Below are 16,935 nucleotides of genomic sequence, written 5' to 3'. Positions count from 1 at the left end.
ACTGGATTGGGTTTTTTTGGTGTTGAGTTGTTCATATATTTTGATATATAAATAAAAATATTTTGAGTTTTTATATATTTGGGATATTAACCCCTTTGGATATACATATCATTTGCAAATATCTTCTCCTATTCAGTAGGTTGTTGATGGTTTCCTTTAGCTATGTAAAAGCTTTTTATTTTGGAGTAGTCTCAAAAGTTTAATTTTGTTTTTGTTTTCCTTGCCTGAGGATACATTTCTGGAAAAATGTTTCAATGGCCGGTATCAAAGGAATTACTGCCTATATTTTCTTCTAGGAGTGTTAGATCTCACATTTAGATCTTTAATTAATTTTGGGTTTTTTTTGTGTGTGTATAGTATAAGAAAGTGGTCCAGTTTTATTCTTTTGCAAGTAGTTGGCCAGTTTTCCCAGGACCATTTGTTGAAGAGATTTTCTTTTCTTTTTCCCACTGCATATTTTTGCCTCCTTTGTCAAGGACTAATTGACCGTAAAAGTGTGGGCTTATTTCTGAGCTCTCTTTTCTGTTCCATCTATCTATGTGTCTTCCTTTTGTGCCAGTACCATACTGTTTTGATTATACAGCTTTGTAGTATAACTTGAAATCTGGGATTGTGATACCTTCATTTTTGTGCTTCTTTCTCAAGACTGCTTTGGCTCTTCAGGATCTTCTCGTGGTCCCATACAAATTTTAGGATTATTTGTTCTAGTTCTGTGAAATATGATGTTGGTATTTTTTTTAAGATTTATTTATTTGAGAGAGAGAGCAAGAGAAAGAGAGACAAAGAGAGCACACGGGGGGGGGGGGGGCGGGGGGGGAGGGGGGAGAAGCAGACTCCCTGCTGAGCAGAGAGCGCAATGTGGGGCTCAACACCAGAACCTTGAGATCATGACCTAAGTCAAAGGCAGAGCTTAACTGACTGAATCACCTAGGCTCTGATGTTGGTATTTTGATAGGGCTGCTTTAAATCTGCAGATTGCTTTGGGCAGTATTGACATTTTAACAATATTGTTTCTTTCGATCTGTGAGCACGGAATATCTTTCCATTTTTTTGTGTCATCTTCAATTTCTTTTATCAGTGTTTTATACCTTTCAGAGAGTGCAGGTCTTTCACCTCCTTGGTTAAGTTTATTCCTACATGTTTTATTATGATACATCACTTTTACCTAGTCTATAGGTCTTATTCAAAGTTCATCAATTCCCCAATTAATATCCTTTTTCTTACCAGGGTCACATAGTGCATCAGTTGTCATGTTTCTTTAATTTCTTTTACTTTGAACCATTCCTCTATTGTTATCTTTTCATAAGCCAAATGATTACTGACCAATTATTTTGAAAAATGTCCTTCATTTTGAGTTTGTTGTCTAAAATTTCCTCAATTTACATATTTTTGGTACATGACACCATCCTCATGTCAGTGTATCATATCAAGAGGCACTCAATGTTGCTGTGTCTCATTACTGGTACATTAACGTTGATCACTTAAAGTGATTTATCCATATTATGATTACTATTTACCCTCTTGTAATTAGTAAGTATGTTGGGTGAAATACTTTGAAACTATATCAATATCCTGTTTCTCATTATACTTTTTCATCTAACATTCACCTATTAATTTTAGCATCCACTGATGATTCTTAACTACGTGCTGTTTGCCAAATGGTGATGTTCTATTTCCATCATTCCTTCTATATTTATTAATCAGAATACTATTGTAAGGAGGAGGTTTCTCCTCTCACAACACATATGGGCTCCTGGATTCTTATTTTTTTGTATGTGTTCTTTTGTATTATTGTCAATACTTACTGTTTTCTCAAAATTTCTGCAGATGTCACTGGGAGGTCTTTCAAGTTGGGTCTTGTGTTCTTTGACATGTCTCCATCATTTTTTAGTACTTTTTGGAAGGAATGTTAATGCTCAACTAATCCACCTTTAAATCACCTCAAAGTGCTCCTGGCAAGCAGTCATTCAAACTTTGACAAAATCCAGCATTAGAGAACTTCAGACAGTTCTGATATCCAAGTATGCTTCTTAGTTTTGACTTTGTTTTCTCAGTCTTCCTAGCTATGCATAGTGTACAACTGAAGGTTAGAGACTGAGCTAATCCTGGCTAAAATTTTAACTGTATTCATAGACTTGAAAATGAATAACTCATCTGAACTGTAATTAGATTACCTAAACATGACTTTGGGATTCCATATTGCCAAAATGGCCGCTCATGCCTTCTCTTCTCTCTTAGAGCCAGCGCCTCCCACCCAACGCACATACCTAAGATTGAGCCTCCATCTTGGTTATTACTGTTAGTCCTATTTCTCTCTGATGCTGCAGGCTTACTCCAAACCCTACTACATGTGTGGTTTCAAGGGCTTGCTCAATGAGCAGCTGCATCAGCAATACTTCAGAAGCTTGTTAAAAAAATACATATTTATGGACATATCAACTCCTGAATTATTGGGAAAATCTTCTCGAGCCTCAGATCTTCATCCATAAAGATGAAGTGCTTACTTTATAGGATTGTCAGGAAGAGTAAATGAAATTATGTATGGGAAGTGCTTAGCATTCTGCTTGACCCAATCTAAATGGTCAACAATATCAGCTGCTGTTATTACTATCAATATTACTACTGTGACTGTTACTAGACAAATATCAAAAGTGTATCAGGTGTTTTACTTTCTCCTGAATGAGTAAAAGGTAAATGTCTAGAGGGGTGGCATTACCCATACCATTATAGTTCACGTACAATAGGTGGCAGCAGAGGCTATATACATTGGCTCTAGTGGTCAAGTAAGGGATATCATGGAATGGAACTCAGAAAAAATTATATTCTGTATGAAGATTTGTTCTCTTCCTATCATCTATATGCTTCCAACCCAATTATCTATGTAGTAAATTGTTGGATTGGAAACAAAAGAGTTAACCTTCTACTCTAAGATCTACCATTTGTTAGCCCCTCTTGGATTCCATCTCTTTATCTGTCAAATGAGGATTTGATATTAGATGATCTCCAGAATTGCTTCCATATCTAAGACTTTATGCTTCTATTAGCTGGGACTCTACAATTTACTCTTAACGTCCTGGCACAGATGATACTAATTTATCATTTCATGCTGGACTTCTCTCCTTACAAGAGTTACATTCTTCTGTGCCAAGAGGGCTATCATCACTAAATAAGACTAAACACAGTGAAAAGAAAGCTGTTTCCACTTCCTGCTGTATCTGCAACTTCCCACAATGGATGGCCAAATATTTTCTGTTTTCATTTGCTCTTTAACTCATCACACAACTCTTCCACTGCCTAGTATTCTTCTTTCAGCACTTGGCATGCCTTCTACAAAATCAAACTTTTTTATAACCATTCATATTATACCTAAAGATTAAGACTTTTGATGTCTATTACCTGTAATGGAGATTTGAAATAGCAAATGGCTCCTGGACTCCTATTTCCCTTCATGCTCACCTCTAGTTCATCGGAAACAGGCTTAAATACCTATTGTTCTCATCATACTATCATTTTCACTGGGCTTCCCTCTGTCGTATTAATATTGACTTTGTAATGACAGTGACATCAACAATAAGAAAGCTTCACAGAATGCATACCAGGCACTATTCTAAATGCTTTACCTATAGAGTATTTCCTTAAATTCTTAAAACAGTCCTACAGGTGAGATACGAAAGCAATTTGTGATTCAAGTTTGCTGATGTGTTTCATCTTTTCCTTCAAATCATTCTTGCCACTCACATTTTGAAGGTACTTACCAGATTGTATACCAAGGCTGTAATATATTTTCCCATGCACTTTGCCAGACTTAAAAAAAAACTTGATTCCCATGGTCCCACCCTTTAGCATATTTCACCTTTACTTCTCATTTCACTTAAAATGGGACAGTTTCTCTTCTTTGCTTTTGTAAAACTTCATTTATTATTATAGTAATATTAATTTCAGTCAGTCACCCATGTAGAGACTCTTAGATTGGAAACAAGAATTAGCTTTCTAATCTAAGATCTAAGATATTCTCTATGATCATATTCTGTCCTATGCTGTACATTAAAAAATTTTTTTTCAGAGTCTACTTGTGCTCGTTATAAAAACCTTAGATAAGACAGGAAGCAAGGAAGAGGGAATATAAACTCCACTATTTAAGGTAACACACTAAATATTTTGGCACTTCTCATTTTCTTATTTTGAGAAACCATATTAAAAATGCTTTCAGTAATATTAATCAGGTAGATATAATAATTATTGTTCATTGCCTTGTCGGCCAGTATAGCATATACTAATAGCTCTTCTGTATATGACCTTTTTGAAAACTAACATTTCTCTTGACCAGTTTCCTGACTAAATCTACTTATCACCATTCTCTACTTTAATGATTACAGAAAAATTTATTTTACAAGAATTACATTATTTTTATTTTGAAGCTCTATATAGCCAAGGAATGTATTATCAAGAGTATTGTTTTTAGAACTTTAAAATATTTATCATTTAAAGAAAAACAAGCACTTGCCTTCATCTCCATCATCCCCAAATGGGTAGAAAAGAGCAACAGCTAAGTTGATGAACACAGCCAAGTTGAAGGATATGCTCCCCCAGAGGGATATGTGCCTTGAGAACCAGAACAGTGCAGGGTTATCTAGTAAGCAAAAAGTTGTAATGGGACAAAAAAGAATAATTAATTTTGGTTTCAACATATGAACGCTACTGAAATAACATTTTACCAAATGTGTTTTTGTAAGGTAGTATAAAAGCATATTTAGATAAATATTCAAAACGACTTAAGAAAGTTTATATAATCAATACCATAAGGAAGTTTTCTATTTGATTCCTTCATTCCTTTTTTTTTTTTTTTGAGGAAAAAATATATTTTCTTTTTCTTTTTTTTATTTAAACTTAATTAACATATAGTGTATTATTAATTTCAGAGGTAGAGTTCAGTGATTCATCGGTTGTATATAACACTCAGTGGTCTTTAATTATATCACATGCTCTCCTTAATACTCATCACTCAGTTACTCCTTTCCCCTACCTTCTCCAGCAGCCCTCAGTTTGTTTCCTAGAGTTAAGAGTCTTATGGTTTGTCTCTCTCTCTGATTTCATCTTGTTTTAATTTCCTCATCAATTCCTTCTTTATTCTTTAGCCGATTTACACCTAAGCCATGGTTAAAAGATGACTAATTTTGCAATTGCTAACCATGGTCAGAAAAAGTGATTCTGTAATAATTCTCTCTAATACATCCCTAGGCTGATTAGGGGAAAGACAGATTAGTGGCTGCCTGGTGCCCTCCTTAATAAAATAGTATATATCATCTTGTAATCCAGTAATATTGATAAATTGGTACCACTCCCATTCTTTACAGTCAAATAAAAAGCCCAAGCCAAATACATGTCTGACAAAAATTCCTACAACCCAGTCAGTTACCTGAAATTCTGAAACTTAACAGCACAGCATAGAATTGCTTACTGGGAACCAGTGATTTATGATATCTTAAGTTTTAAACCTTAATGTTTCCTAAGCACTTGGGTTTGTAACAGCAGAAAAAATGTGAAAGATACAATAGTACTAAGTAGGAGAGGCTTTACTGAATATTTTCAGAAAAGAGAGTCCATTCCATATTTGTCTTCAGAAATGAATTAGTAAATTCATGTACTGAACATAGTTGATGCTAACCAAAAATCGGTTCTTTCTACCTCCTCTAAACAATTGAATAGATATTCAATGCATACAGATTTGACTACATGACTTTTCCAGGTCTTGTCCATTCTTAACTTTTACTATCTAAACAGTAGATAAAATATTGGAGTTACTTGAGGGGGAAAGGCACATCAAATTTCAAATAGAAATGATAAACTTTTCCAATTATGTTCTGTGAATTCCAATCTGGGATCTTCTGCTTACTTCTAAACTGCACTTCCCTTCAGTATGTTATTTTCCTTCTCTTAGAATGAAGCATCCAACAAAGGAATAGGCTGTGATTTGCCATGGTGTTTAGTTGACTAATGTATGTTACATTGTAAACATCTGCATCTCCATCATTTCTGAATTAGGGGTCTTCATTTTAAAAAGCAGAACATTAAAACAAAATTATAAGATGATGCATATATGTGTAGTATATCCATCTAATGAATTAGTTCTATGTATAACTCCTAGTAAGTTGCTTCCAAATTTTAAATGTAAGATGTACATTGGAAATTATTTTAAGATTTGTTTTCTAGTAAATGCTAAGATATTTATTCAAAAAAGAACAAATCCCACAAGCACTAGTTCCTTATTCAACTTACTTTTGACTAGGATAAAATGTGTGCTTTTCAAATGTCCCAATTAAAACTATTGAGTCTTCAAATATGTATTCTGGGCGCTCAAAATTTTCCCTGAATTCCGTAAGGTGCAACATGGCAAAATGCTAAGGGAGAGTCATTTCTTAATTTTTTTTGAATATTCTGATAAGAAAGCCTAACAATGCACACCACAATCTTCTACCCAAAGATGGTGTGTCTCAAGCTCCACTCAAATTCATAAACCACACTCATTAAAGTTTCTAGAAAACTAGAAGCAATGTTGAATAGAGGTACTGAGAACAGAGGCCTGCTTGCCTGGGAAACTTCCCCCCAAAATCGAAAAGATCTAATCAAGACTTTCTCCCTACTCATGATATGCCTTATCTGGGAAAGTAAATTTTAATAACTTTAAATTTTTAAAGTTTGAAAACAGTATTTCCAAGTAGACTTGATCCCTGAGGTGTAAATAATGGGAGCATCATACTACTTTCTTTTTAAACATCATACTAATTTTTAACAGTAAAGTTGTAACATTGCTTTATGTGAATAGAAATGTCACAGAATTTTTAGTCTGATTTGATGAGGTAAAGATATGTTGAAAGAATGACTTTCAAGAAAACATTCAACCGTCTACCCACGTGTAAGATCATAAGACAAGAGAGAGCAAGTGTGCTAGTGCTTATGTCTCTCCATCCCATTCACTGATTGTTAAGGCCAGTCAGAACCTATTCAAGGCCTGTAAACCTGCAGCTGTTCAGCAGTTGAAACACACAGCTGCAACCTTGCATTTCATAATGTTTATAAAACTATACGATCAGTACTAAAAGATGATCTAATTAGTCTTCTGTTTTTATTAAGCCACAGGTGTCTCAGCTCCCACCCAGATGTAGACTGAGCTTACCTTCTTAAGCCTACAAGTGACTTCAGTAACATCAGATGGTAAGAAATTAAAAACCAATTTAAGTGAATGCTGTTATGTATTCCAAAGTACCAATTTATCTACCATTTTGCTCAAAAGTAACCATTTTAGTTTATTGCACTTACTCCTGATTTTCTTCTGCCACTTCATTTCATTGTAGAGATCTTCTGTTTGCTGGAAAAAGTCATTCACTTTACTTCCTTGTTCATCCCTTTCAGTTGTATTGAACACACGGAACTTGGATTCTCGAGTGAGGTATTCACATATATTGGGGACAGGAAAAACTATCTGTTCCATTGTCCTATCATGCCGAACAATCTGAAAATATTAATTTGCATTTGTTTTAGCCTTTGGATACTTCAGTCTTGGAGTATTTTTTTGTTTCTAGTACAAGTTTATGAATGATATTTTATGAATCCAGATTGGAAAAAATATGCCAGCTTGAAATACCTAAAATAATCCCTTAATGTACTTTTCATTGTTGTCTTTAAGAAAAATTAACTGATGAGTGTATCATGAATATGTGATAAATGATAAAGCCCAAAATATTTATTTTTTCTGGACTAACATTAGACTTTTGCCACCCATTTTCATTTTCATCAACTACATTGAGAACTAAGAACTAAGTGATTGGCTACATAAGCTTAAACACAGAACTTGCTATATCTGTATCATATTCTTAGCTTGGTCTTCCTAAAAAGAGCTATTGCTGTTGGGGACCAAATGACATACTACTCAACATGATGTGCCCTGAGTTCTGCAGAAAAAGATGTTTTGTATCATTAAAATGTTTTCCTACTTTTGGCAAAACATATTTTTATCATTTACTTTCAAGTATATAACCAGATGTAACTATTTATTATTTTGAACTTGTCTTATTTGGTATTTGTGACAGTTTAATGTTAGACTAAACAAAACAAAAACAGGCTAAATATTTTCACAGAAATTCCCTACGTAACAAGCCCTCAAGACTGTATCAGGATTGGTCTAAGCCAAAAGGGTCATCCTATTCCCCTTTACCATGGGCTGCTATACTGGCAAGCGTGTGACCTAGTTCCAGGAAATGAGGCATAAGTAGAAAAATCCTGGTGATGGGGAGAAAGGGAATCAGGTAAAGGCAGAGAGTCACATGAGACAAAATAGTAACAACAAAAAACTAAATATACAGCACAAAAACTCTTCCTTTGGCTTGTATCATCTTTCTTCCCACTTAGAACAAAAGGTAGTATAAGTGCAGAATGCCTAAAACACTGGCAGCCATTTTGCAACCATAAGGTGACATATCATCAGCATAATAAGGAAGACCTAGGGAAAGATGGGAAAGACCTGCATGTTTAAGGACATCATTGAATCACTGAATCAACTGTAGAACTACTGGTACCTGCAAACTTCCTTTTATGTGGGACAATCAAATATTTTTATTGTTCAAACAACTGTCAATCTGGTGTTCTGTTACTTGTAATTGAAGCTATTCTAAATAATATATTAAATATGCAAACTACATAGGAGGATACTATCATAAAACACACAAAATGAAATTTCATAGTGATAAATAAAATTCCTGAACATAGGTTAAAGAAATCAATTGTACAAAAGAAAAACTGGACCTATTTGCTATTATAAGGAAGAAAAAAGGTTTGCTTGGTCTAACAGTGTCAAACAAACAAAAAATCTTGGATGCATTTAAGAAATAGTGTTTCTATGCCACAATCAAGTGGGATGTATTCCAGGGATGCAAAGATGTTTCAACATCCACAAATCAGTAATGTAATAAAACAAAGTAACAAAATGAAGGGTTAAAATGACATAATCATCTCAATAGATGCAGAAAAAGCATTTGAGAAAATTCAAAATCTTTTATGATAAAAATTCTCAACAAAGTGGGTATAAAAGGAATGTATCTCAACATAAAGGCCACATATGATAGGGTCACAGCTAACATCATACTCAACACTGCAGAGCTGAAAGCTCTTCCTCTAAGAACAGTAACAAGACAATGTTACCACTTACCACTTTTATTCAACATATTATTGGAAGTCCTAGCCAGAGCGATTAGTCAAGAAAAAGAAATAAAAGGCATCCAAATTGGAAAAAAACAAGTAAAACAGTCACTATGTCTAGATGACATAATAGGTATGGAAAACCCTAAAGATTCCATCAAAAAACTGTTAGAAATAATAAACAAATTCAGTAAAGTGGCATGATATAAAAATCAATACACAAAAATCTGTTGTATTTCTATATTCAATAATGAACTATCAGAAAAATAAAAAAGCAATTGTTTCAAATTGCATCAAAAAGAATACAATACCTGAGAATAAATTTAAGTAAGGTGGCAAAAGATCTATATATTAAAAATTATAAGCTATTAATGAAAGAAATTGAAGAAGCTACAAGTAAATGGAGAATATTTCATGCCCATGGATTGGAAGAACTAATATTTTTAAAGTATCCATACTACTGAAAGCAATATACAGATTCGCAATCTCTGTCAAAATCCCAATGGCATTTTTCAAAACAGGACAGAGTCCTTAAGAAAAAAGAACAAACAGTCCTAACATTTGTATGGAACCATTAAAGATCCCAAATAGTCAAAGCAATTTTGAGAAAGAAAAGCAAAGTTGGAGGTATCACACACCCTGATTTCAACCCATATTACAAAGCTATAGTAATCAAACAGTGTGGTATTGGCATAAAAACAGAAACACAAATCAATGGAACAGAAAAGAAAGGCCAGTACATAAATTGCCAATTAACTGATCACAAAGGAACGGAACATACACAATGGAGAAATAATAGCCTTTTCAATAAACGGTTTTGGAAAAATTGGACAGCTACATGCAAAAGAATGAAACGACCACTACCTTACAAAAAAACTCGTAAAAATTAATTCAAAATGGACCAGACTTATATATAAGACCCGAAACCATTAAAAACTCCTAAAAGAAAACAAGCAGTAAGTCCTGACTTAGGTCTTAAAGGTAATTATTTAAATCTGACACCATGGGACACCTGGGTATAGCTCAGTGGTTGAGAGTCTGCCTTCAGCTCAGGATGTGATCCTGGGGTCCCGGGATCAAGTCCCACATGGGGCTCCTCACAGGGGGCCTGCCTGTGTCTCCTCTGCCTGTGTCTCTGCCTCTCTCTTGGTGTCTTCTCATGAATAAATAAATAAAATCTTAAAAATCAATCAATCTGACACCAGTCAAACATAAAGACAACAGAAGCAAAAATAAACAAATATCAAACTAAAAAGCTTTGCACAACAAAGGAAACCATCAACAAAATGAAAAGGCAACTTTATTTTCTATAAAAATATCTTTCATCTGATCTATCTGCATCCCATGCCCCATTCTCTTTTCCAATCCTTTCTCCAACATCACTAGAGTAATCTTTTGAAGAGTTACCTCTCTCCATATGTTCTTTCACACTTTCCCTTCATTTACTTCTATCCGAAAGTATTCTCCAAATCTTAAATAGAGAAACTTCTACTCAATCTTTAATATAGTCTTTATGGCAACTGTCTCTGTGAAATCCATCCTGAAATACGCCAGGCATAGTTAATTTCTGTTTTCTCTACATTTCCTTGGCCCTTTGTTTATGCACTTACTGCATGGAATTATCTTCTGTATGTGTATATAACTGATAGAGAGTGAATGATCTGCAAACACTTACCAAATTTGTGTATTTACAGTGAAATCTTCCTCATCATTGGGAATCAAGAAAAGTCCAATTTCAAACAACAGCCCCAGCTCCTCTCACACAGGTGTTAACTGAAGCCTTCCTCTGGCTCACTCCCACCCTCCCCCCCCACTGCCAGTACTATCTCTTCTAATTGTGTAGCTTTGTACCATGGCTTCTAGGACCTTCCTCAGAATCTTAGTGGTTTGGTTATAAGCCTACATCAACTTCTCCAGCTTTCTGAGGCAGCCAGCCTCTCAGTTTCTAAGCATCTGATGCAATAAGCACAATTTTTGCTGCTGGTCCAGCTCATGGGTTCCACTAGGTTGAGTCTCCTACCAAAGCTGCAGTATTGTTAATGTTTATAAATGTGGGCAAGAGATTCACTTTGTGACATGTTCATTATTCCAAACATTTGGCAATAGCAAACAGCAAGGTATAGTGATTATATATCCTGAGAGTTAATAGCAGTGATACCCATCATGCATTTTGCTGTAAACTAAAAAATATCCGCCAAAGTGAATAAATGTATGAATGTAAATCACGAGTGACAAGCGTCAACTACTCTGCTCACTTCTGCTTGATTAGCTCTGCCAACTAGTGTCAAAATGATACCAGAGCTAGTAAATGACAGCCAGATGGGTCTCACAACACATAATGATAAGTCCATGTTGACCTTCCCCTCCTGAACTGCCAACAGCTATTAAATAATATTTCATGGCAGGGGGCGGGGAGGTCAATTACTGCGTACTGAAAATGGGAGCTGCTAAAGTACTCCAGGTTTATGCTATCGCTATGAACACTTGATAGTGTTTTCCACACTTTTGAACATTGTCTTACACAGAGATCTCTTTTTAAACAAGCCTTTTATAGTTTTTACAGAGAAAGCTTTTCTTGCATGACAGTTTCTATTATAATCTTTCCATTAAAGCATCGCTGCTCTGCAATGATTGCTTCCGTGACCAACACAAAATAAAAATAACATCAATTACAAAAGAAAACTTACATAGAGTTCTGGCCAAAAAATAAAGACCACTTGAAAGATATGGACCTCGATTTCTTACAGATCACTCCTCACATTTTATCTTTTGGTAAAATTTTATCTTTTGGTAAAAAAATCTTTTGGTAAAAAAAAAAATTTTATCTTTTGGTAAAAAAAATCTTTTACACTTTCTATTTTTTAATTCTGCTTCATTGTTTTAGGAAACAGTTATGAAAATGATCTGAAATAGAAAGTGAGCATATATTTTCACAGTTTATCCCTTCAAGAAATAATAGATGGTTACCTCTATCTGTGCAGTGTGGTTGGCATAATATTTTAAGGCTTCATCCCCATCATCTGGATCCGATCCTGGTTTGAGCATCTGCTGTAAGAGTTTGTTGTGACGGGCCAACTAGAGGGAAAGAGAAGGGCAGAGGTTTAGGCCATTTTTTCTCCCTTTTCTGGGGTCAAATTTTGAAATTACTTTGTCCACTTGTCTACAGAGCTTCACAGTTCTGGGGTTAATGCTGATTAATTACACTTCAGGAAAGCATGTCCATTTGAAAGGAATAAATAATGAAATCATGAAGATCAGCTATTATTACTATATCAATCTTACATTTTCCTTTTGGCAATATATATGTTCCTAGCATGAGAAGACTGTGGCTTGCCCAGAATAGTTGCTCAATTAATATTTCTTTTTTTTTAAAGATTTATTTATTTATTTATTTATTTATTTATTTATTTATTTATTTATGATAGACAGAGAGAGAGAGAGAGGGGCAGAGACACAGGAGGAAGGAGAAGCAGGCTCCATGCCAGGAGCCCGACGTGGGACTTGATCCCAGGACTCCAGGATCACTCCCTGGGCCAAAGGCAGGCGCCAAACCGCTGAGCCACCCAGGGAGCCCCTCAATTAATATTTCTTGATTAAATTTATATCTTAGATAAATGTATGATCATGCTAGGAAGAAGAAAAACCCACAGAGATACATAACTGATACTACCTATAATAAATTTAAACTACATGCACATCTAAAACTTGATCAGTAGCGTGATACTTCAGTAGGTAGCAGCACCAGTATAAAAGGCAGCTTCTTATATACATAAATAAATAGGTATTTATATTTCAGAAGAATTTCTATTATGGCATCTAATCAAAGCTCTACATTAGCAATTTGTACTAAAGTCCTATGCTTTTGAATATTCACATGTCAAAATTGGCATTTTATCTCAATTTTATTGTAATTGGAACTGGGCATTTAAAGGACAAAAATTTCACCACAAATAATCTTAAACTGTCATTGATAGAAGTAATCTCTCTCTCTCATTTGAATGTTTATGACATTTGTTAGCTAGTTTTCTCACTTTGTAGATAACTACTACACATTGCCTTCGCATGCCACTTTTATGGCTGTCTTGAACAATTCCTGAAACTCTGCAAGGTCTTTAACCTTTCAGATATTCTATTTATGCCTCAAGTTCTCTGAAGGCTTCTAAGAACAAAGAATTTCCATATAATTCTTTTATTCCTGGCACCATTCCTATCTCTTACTCTGTGCCAGTCACTATCCTGAACACTTAAGTACTTGATCTCTCATTCGATCCTTTGAGGAAATCCTGAGGTAGCCACTGGCATTATCCTCATTGTATAGATGAGGAAACTGAGGCACAGAGCACTTACTAATGTACCTAGAAAATGATAGAGCCAGTATTGTGCTCAAGCAGAATGGTTCCAGAGTCTGTATTCTCATCAGCATTATAGAGCAATAAATAAATCTTTGTGCTATTCCTGAGATGTTAATTCAAATTGTGATTATGAAGAATGGAGATAAATTTTAAACAATACTCCAGAACCTATAAAGCCTAATAAACATTACCCTTGTGATAACATGGCAATTTAAATATTCATTCCATTGATGCTGCTCTAAAGTAAATCATTTTTTAAACCATTATTTTAGAATTGGCTTTCAGGGCTATTTATAAATTACTCAAGAAAACCATTTACATTTCATTCTTGACTAAATGTGAATTGTACAGATTTTTATTGCAAACTGTAGTCATGAAATTTGTTGCAACTTGTAGATACTTCTAAGATCTAAATGTGTTTCAAAGGATACAATTATTGCAATCATTTAGGCACATTAGCATATGTTTAAAGAAGTTTGTTGAAGGTAAAGTTGGCATGATTTGTTTACAGTTTGCATCTGGGGCATGAAGGAAAGAGAAAAGTTAGAATTGACTCTGAAAATATTAACCTGAGCAACCGAAAGTTTAGAAATGCCGTTTACTAAGGAAAATGCAGAAGGAGCATGTTTAGGGAAAGAAAATCAAGACTTTGGTCTTGGACACATGAAACTTTATATATCATGCAAAAGGAGATGATGAGCAGGCTGTTGGGTGGATATATTTTTCATGAGTTCTGAGCAGAGGTCAAGACGGGAGCTGTATATTGAGGTGCTGTCAGTATATGCCTGATACTTAAAATCATGATCCCTAATGGGATGACCTAAAAGTGAGTTCAGTCAGAGAAAAGAGATCCAAAGAACACCAATGGACAGTAGGAAGAGGAGAGGCATCATAGTGGAGAAGACTGAGAAAATTCGAGCTAGGGAGATCAGAATGAAACCAGTGAAATCTGGTGTCCTGACAGCCAAATGCAGAAAGAACTTCAGGATGGAGGGAGTGATCATTTGTGTCAAAAATCACAGACAGCTGAATCAAATGAGGACCAGGAAGTGGTCATTGGGTTTAGCAATTCACAAGTCACTGGTAACCTTGGCAGCAAGTTTCAGGGAGTGGCGGACACCAAAGCACGCTGTAGTGAGTTTAAGCAAGAATGGGAGAAGAAGAAGTATAAACAATGAATATAGGCAACTCTTGAAAAGTACTGGTGTAAGAGTGGTAGCTAGAGAAATAAAGATGGTTTTTTAAAGATATAACATGTTCGCTTAATTTTGAGAGAGACGGAACATTTGCTAAAACAACATCTTGACTAGATAAGAATGGAATGACCTAGTATATAAGTATAAGGTTTTTGCCTTAGATAGAAACTAATTCAACCATACTGAGAGCAGAGAATATGGGCACAATTTCAGGAGGGTGGTGGTTTGGATGACGAGAACACAGAAAAAAAATTTTCTACGGTTACTTTCATTTTCTCAGTGTAGTAGTAAGCTGATAATGGGGATGAGAGAAAAGGTGTTGGAAATTTGAGGAAGAGAAGGTATGAAACTGTGAGCTAGGGAGAGCGAACGAATTTGGAAATGTAGTAGGCTTGTCAAGAAATCCTAAGGGCTCCCTTTCTGTTATGGTCAAAGTGAGGTCAGTAAACATGTTTATGTGTTTTTCTCCAGCAAGGTTCAGCTATCTGGGTCCAGGCATAAAGTTAAACAGCGTTGTAATTAATGAGATTCATGGTTTTTCAGGGCAAGGCCAACTATACACTAAAAAAGAAATACATGGAAATTAAGAGTCTATGCAAGGAATTTAAATGGCATCATGGAATCTAAGCTGAATAAGGAAGGAAATGAAGGCAGGAGAGACAATGAAAAGGTGGTAAGATCAATGAATCGTAGCTTTTACAGTCATAAAAAATGTGTTGAAGTGCTAGAAGAAAGTGCTAGTTAGGAAGGGCTAGCCAGACTGAGATAGTTGAAATGGAGCTTATTGACAGAGTGCATGGAGCAGCGACTAGCAATGATCAGGTGTTTGGTGTGTCCGTATGTCTATCATTTGATCTCCACTACTCTGAGCCACCGTCTTCTCTCACCTGGAATACTGCAATAGTATTTTAAATGGTCTTCCTGATTCACCCTAGTCCTCCAGAGTCTAGCCTTTACACAGGAGCCAGAGTCATCCCTTTGATCAGATCATGCCTCTTTGACTCCAAACCCCCCAATGGCTGCCATCTTATTTAGAATTAGAGCCAAGTCTTCACCACGGCCAATAAAGACTACAGAATCTGGCTTCACTACACCTTTCTCAATGCCTCTCCTTGTACCTTTCCCACAGTCCCAGTCATATAGAGCTCTTGACTGTTCCTTCAGCCTGAGAAGCACATACCCACCTCAAGGCTTTGTAGTTGTTGTTTCCTTTGCCTGGATTCTCTTCCTTTAGACACCTGCATGGTTTGCATCCTACCTCCTCCAGGACTCCTCTCATATATTGTCTTATCAATAACCAACCACTTTGAATGATCAACTCATCCACCTCTCCTAGCACATCCAACACTATTTCCTGCTTTTTTTCCCCATAACATATTATGATCTGACATACCATATTTTTATTATTGCTCTCTTCATTAACTATCTCTGCTACAACAGAGTAAGCTTATGCTTTCAGAGGACACAAATTTTCATCCATTTTGTTCACTGTTATATTTGCAAGGATTAGAAAGTGTCTGGCCCATAGCAGAGACTCAATACACACTTGTTCAATAAATTAAATATAAATATCAGTCCTCTTAAATCATAAATAAAGGATAGCTTTCCAAAGTGAGACATGAATTTGAATACTTTCTTATAAATTTATTTATTAAACCTTTTACTTCTTTATAGTTACTTTATAGAATCAAAATTAATATAATTATTTTAAGAAATCAATAATGGTATTTTATGTGACAGAATTAATAGTACAAATATGTACAAATAACTTTCATTTAGTATATCCTACTTAACAGAAACATACCAGGACTTCTCTCTTTCCTGCAGTGTTAATGAGATGATTCTACATTTGTCTTGTTTTATTGCAGATAAGTGGCACTCTAAAAGGCACTTTAAAAAAATAAGATACTCAGGTCTCCTTTCACATGTTCAAACACTTAAAAAAAGTTTTTATTCACGTTTATATGTGTAGTCTCCACATATCTTAGAAAATTTGAAAGATATAATAAGAAAATAACAAAATAGAAGTAACTGTACTATTTTTCTACCTGGATATTTTTTTTTTTACATTCTTTGTACTTGACAGCCTTTCCTGACTAAGTAGCCGAGTTTTCTTTTCCTTGTTTTGTTTTCAGATAGTGCCCTTTACGTATCTAGATAGCAGAATTTCTCCTATTGTGTCTTACTAGATGTTG

At 35.1% G+C, this 16,935-nt stretch overlaps 1 protein-coding gene across 4 annotated transcripts in view; it reads right to left on the bottom strand.

The window, feature by feature from the left end:
- Positions 1 to 16,935, bottom strand: part of ITPR2 (inositol 1,4,5-trisphosphate receptor type 2) — a 470,949-nt gene that overhangs the window by 94,038 nt on the left and 359,976 nt on the right. For all 4 annotated transcript variants that reach the window (XM_072798592.1, XM_072798594.1, XM_072798596.1 and 1 more), the window contains 3 exons: positions 12,160 to 12,267; positions 7,318 to 7,510; positions 4,505 to 4,630 (listed from right to left, as the gene is read on the bottom strand). In XM_072798592.1, the coding sequence (XP_072654693.1) occupies positions 4,505 to 4,630; positions 7,318 to 7,510; positions 12,160 to 12,267 (427 nt within the window). The remainder of the gene's footprint in view (positions 1 to 4,504; positions 4,631 to 7,317; positions 7,511 to 12,159; positions 12,268 to 16,935) is intronic.

The sequence above is a fragment of the Canis lupus genome, chromosome 25, assembly GCF_048164855.1.
Source record: "Canis lupus baileyi chromosome 25, mCanLup2.hap1, whole genome shotgun sequence".
NCBI classification, from domain to species: Eukaryota; Metazoa; Chordata; class Mammalia; order Carnivora; family Canidae; genus Canis; species Canis lupus.
Note: the sequence above shows the minus strand (reverse complement) of the source record. Positions and strands in the feature narration are given on the sequence as shown.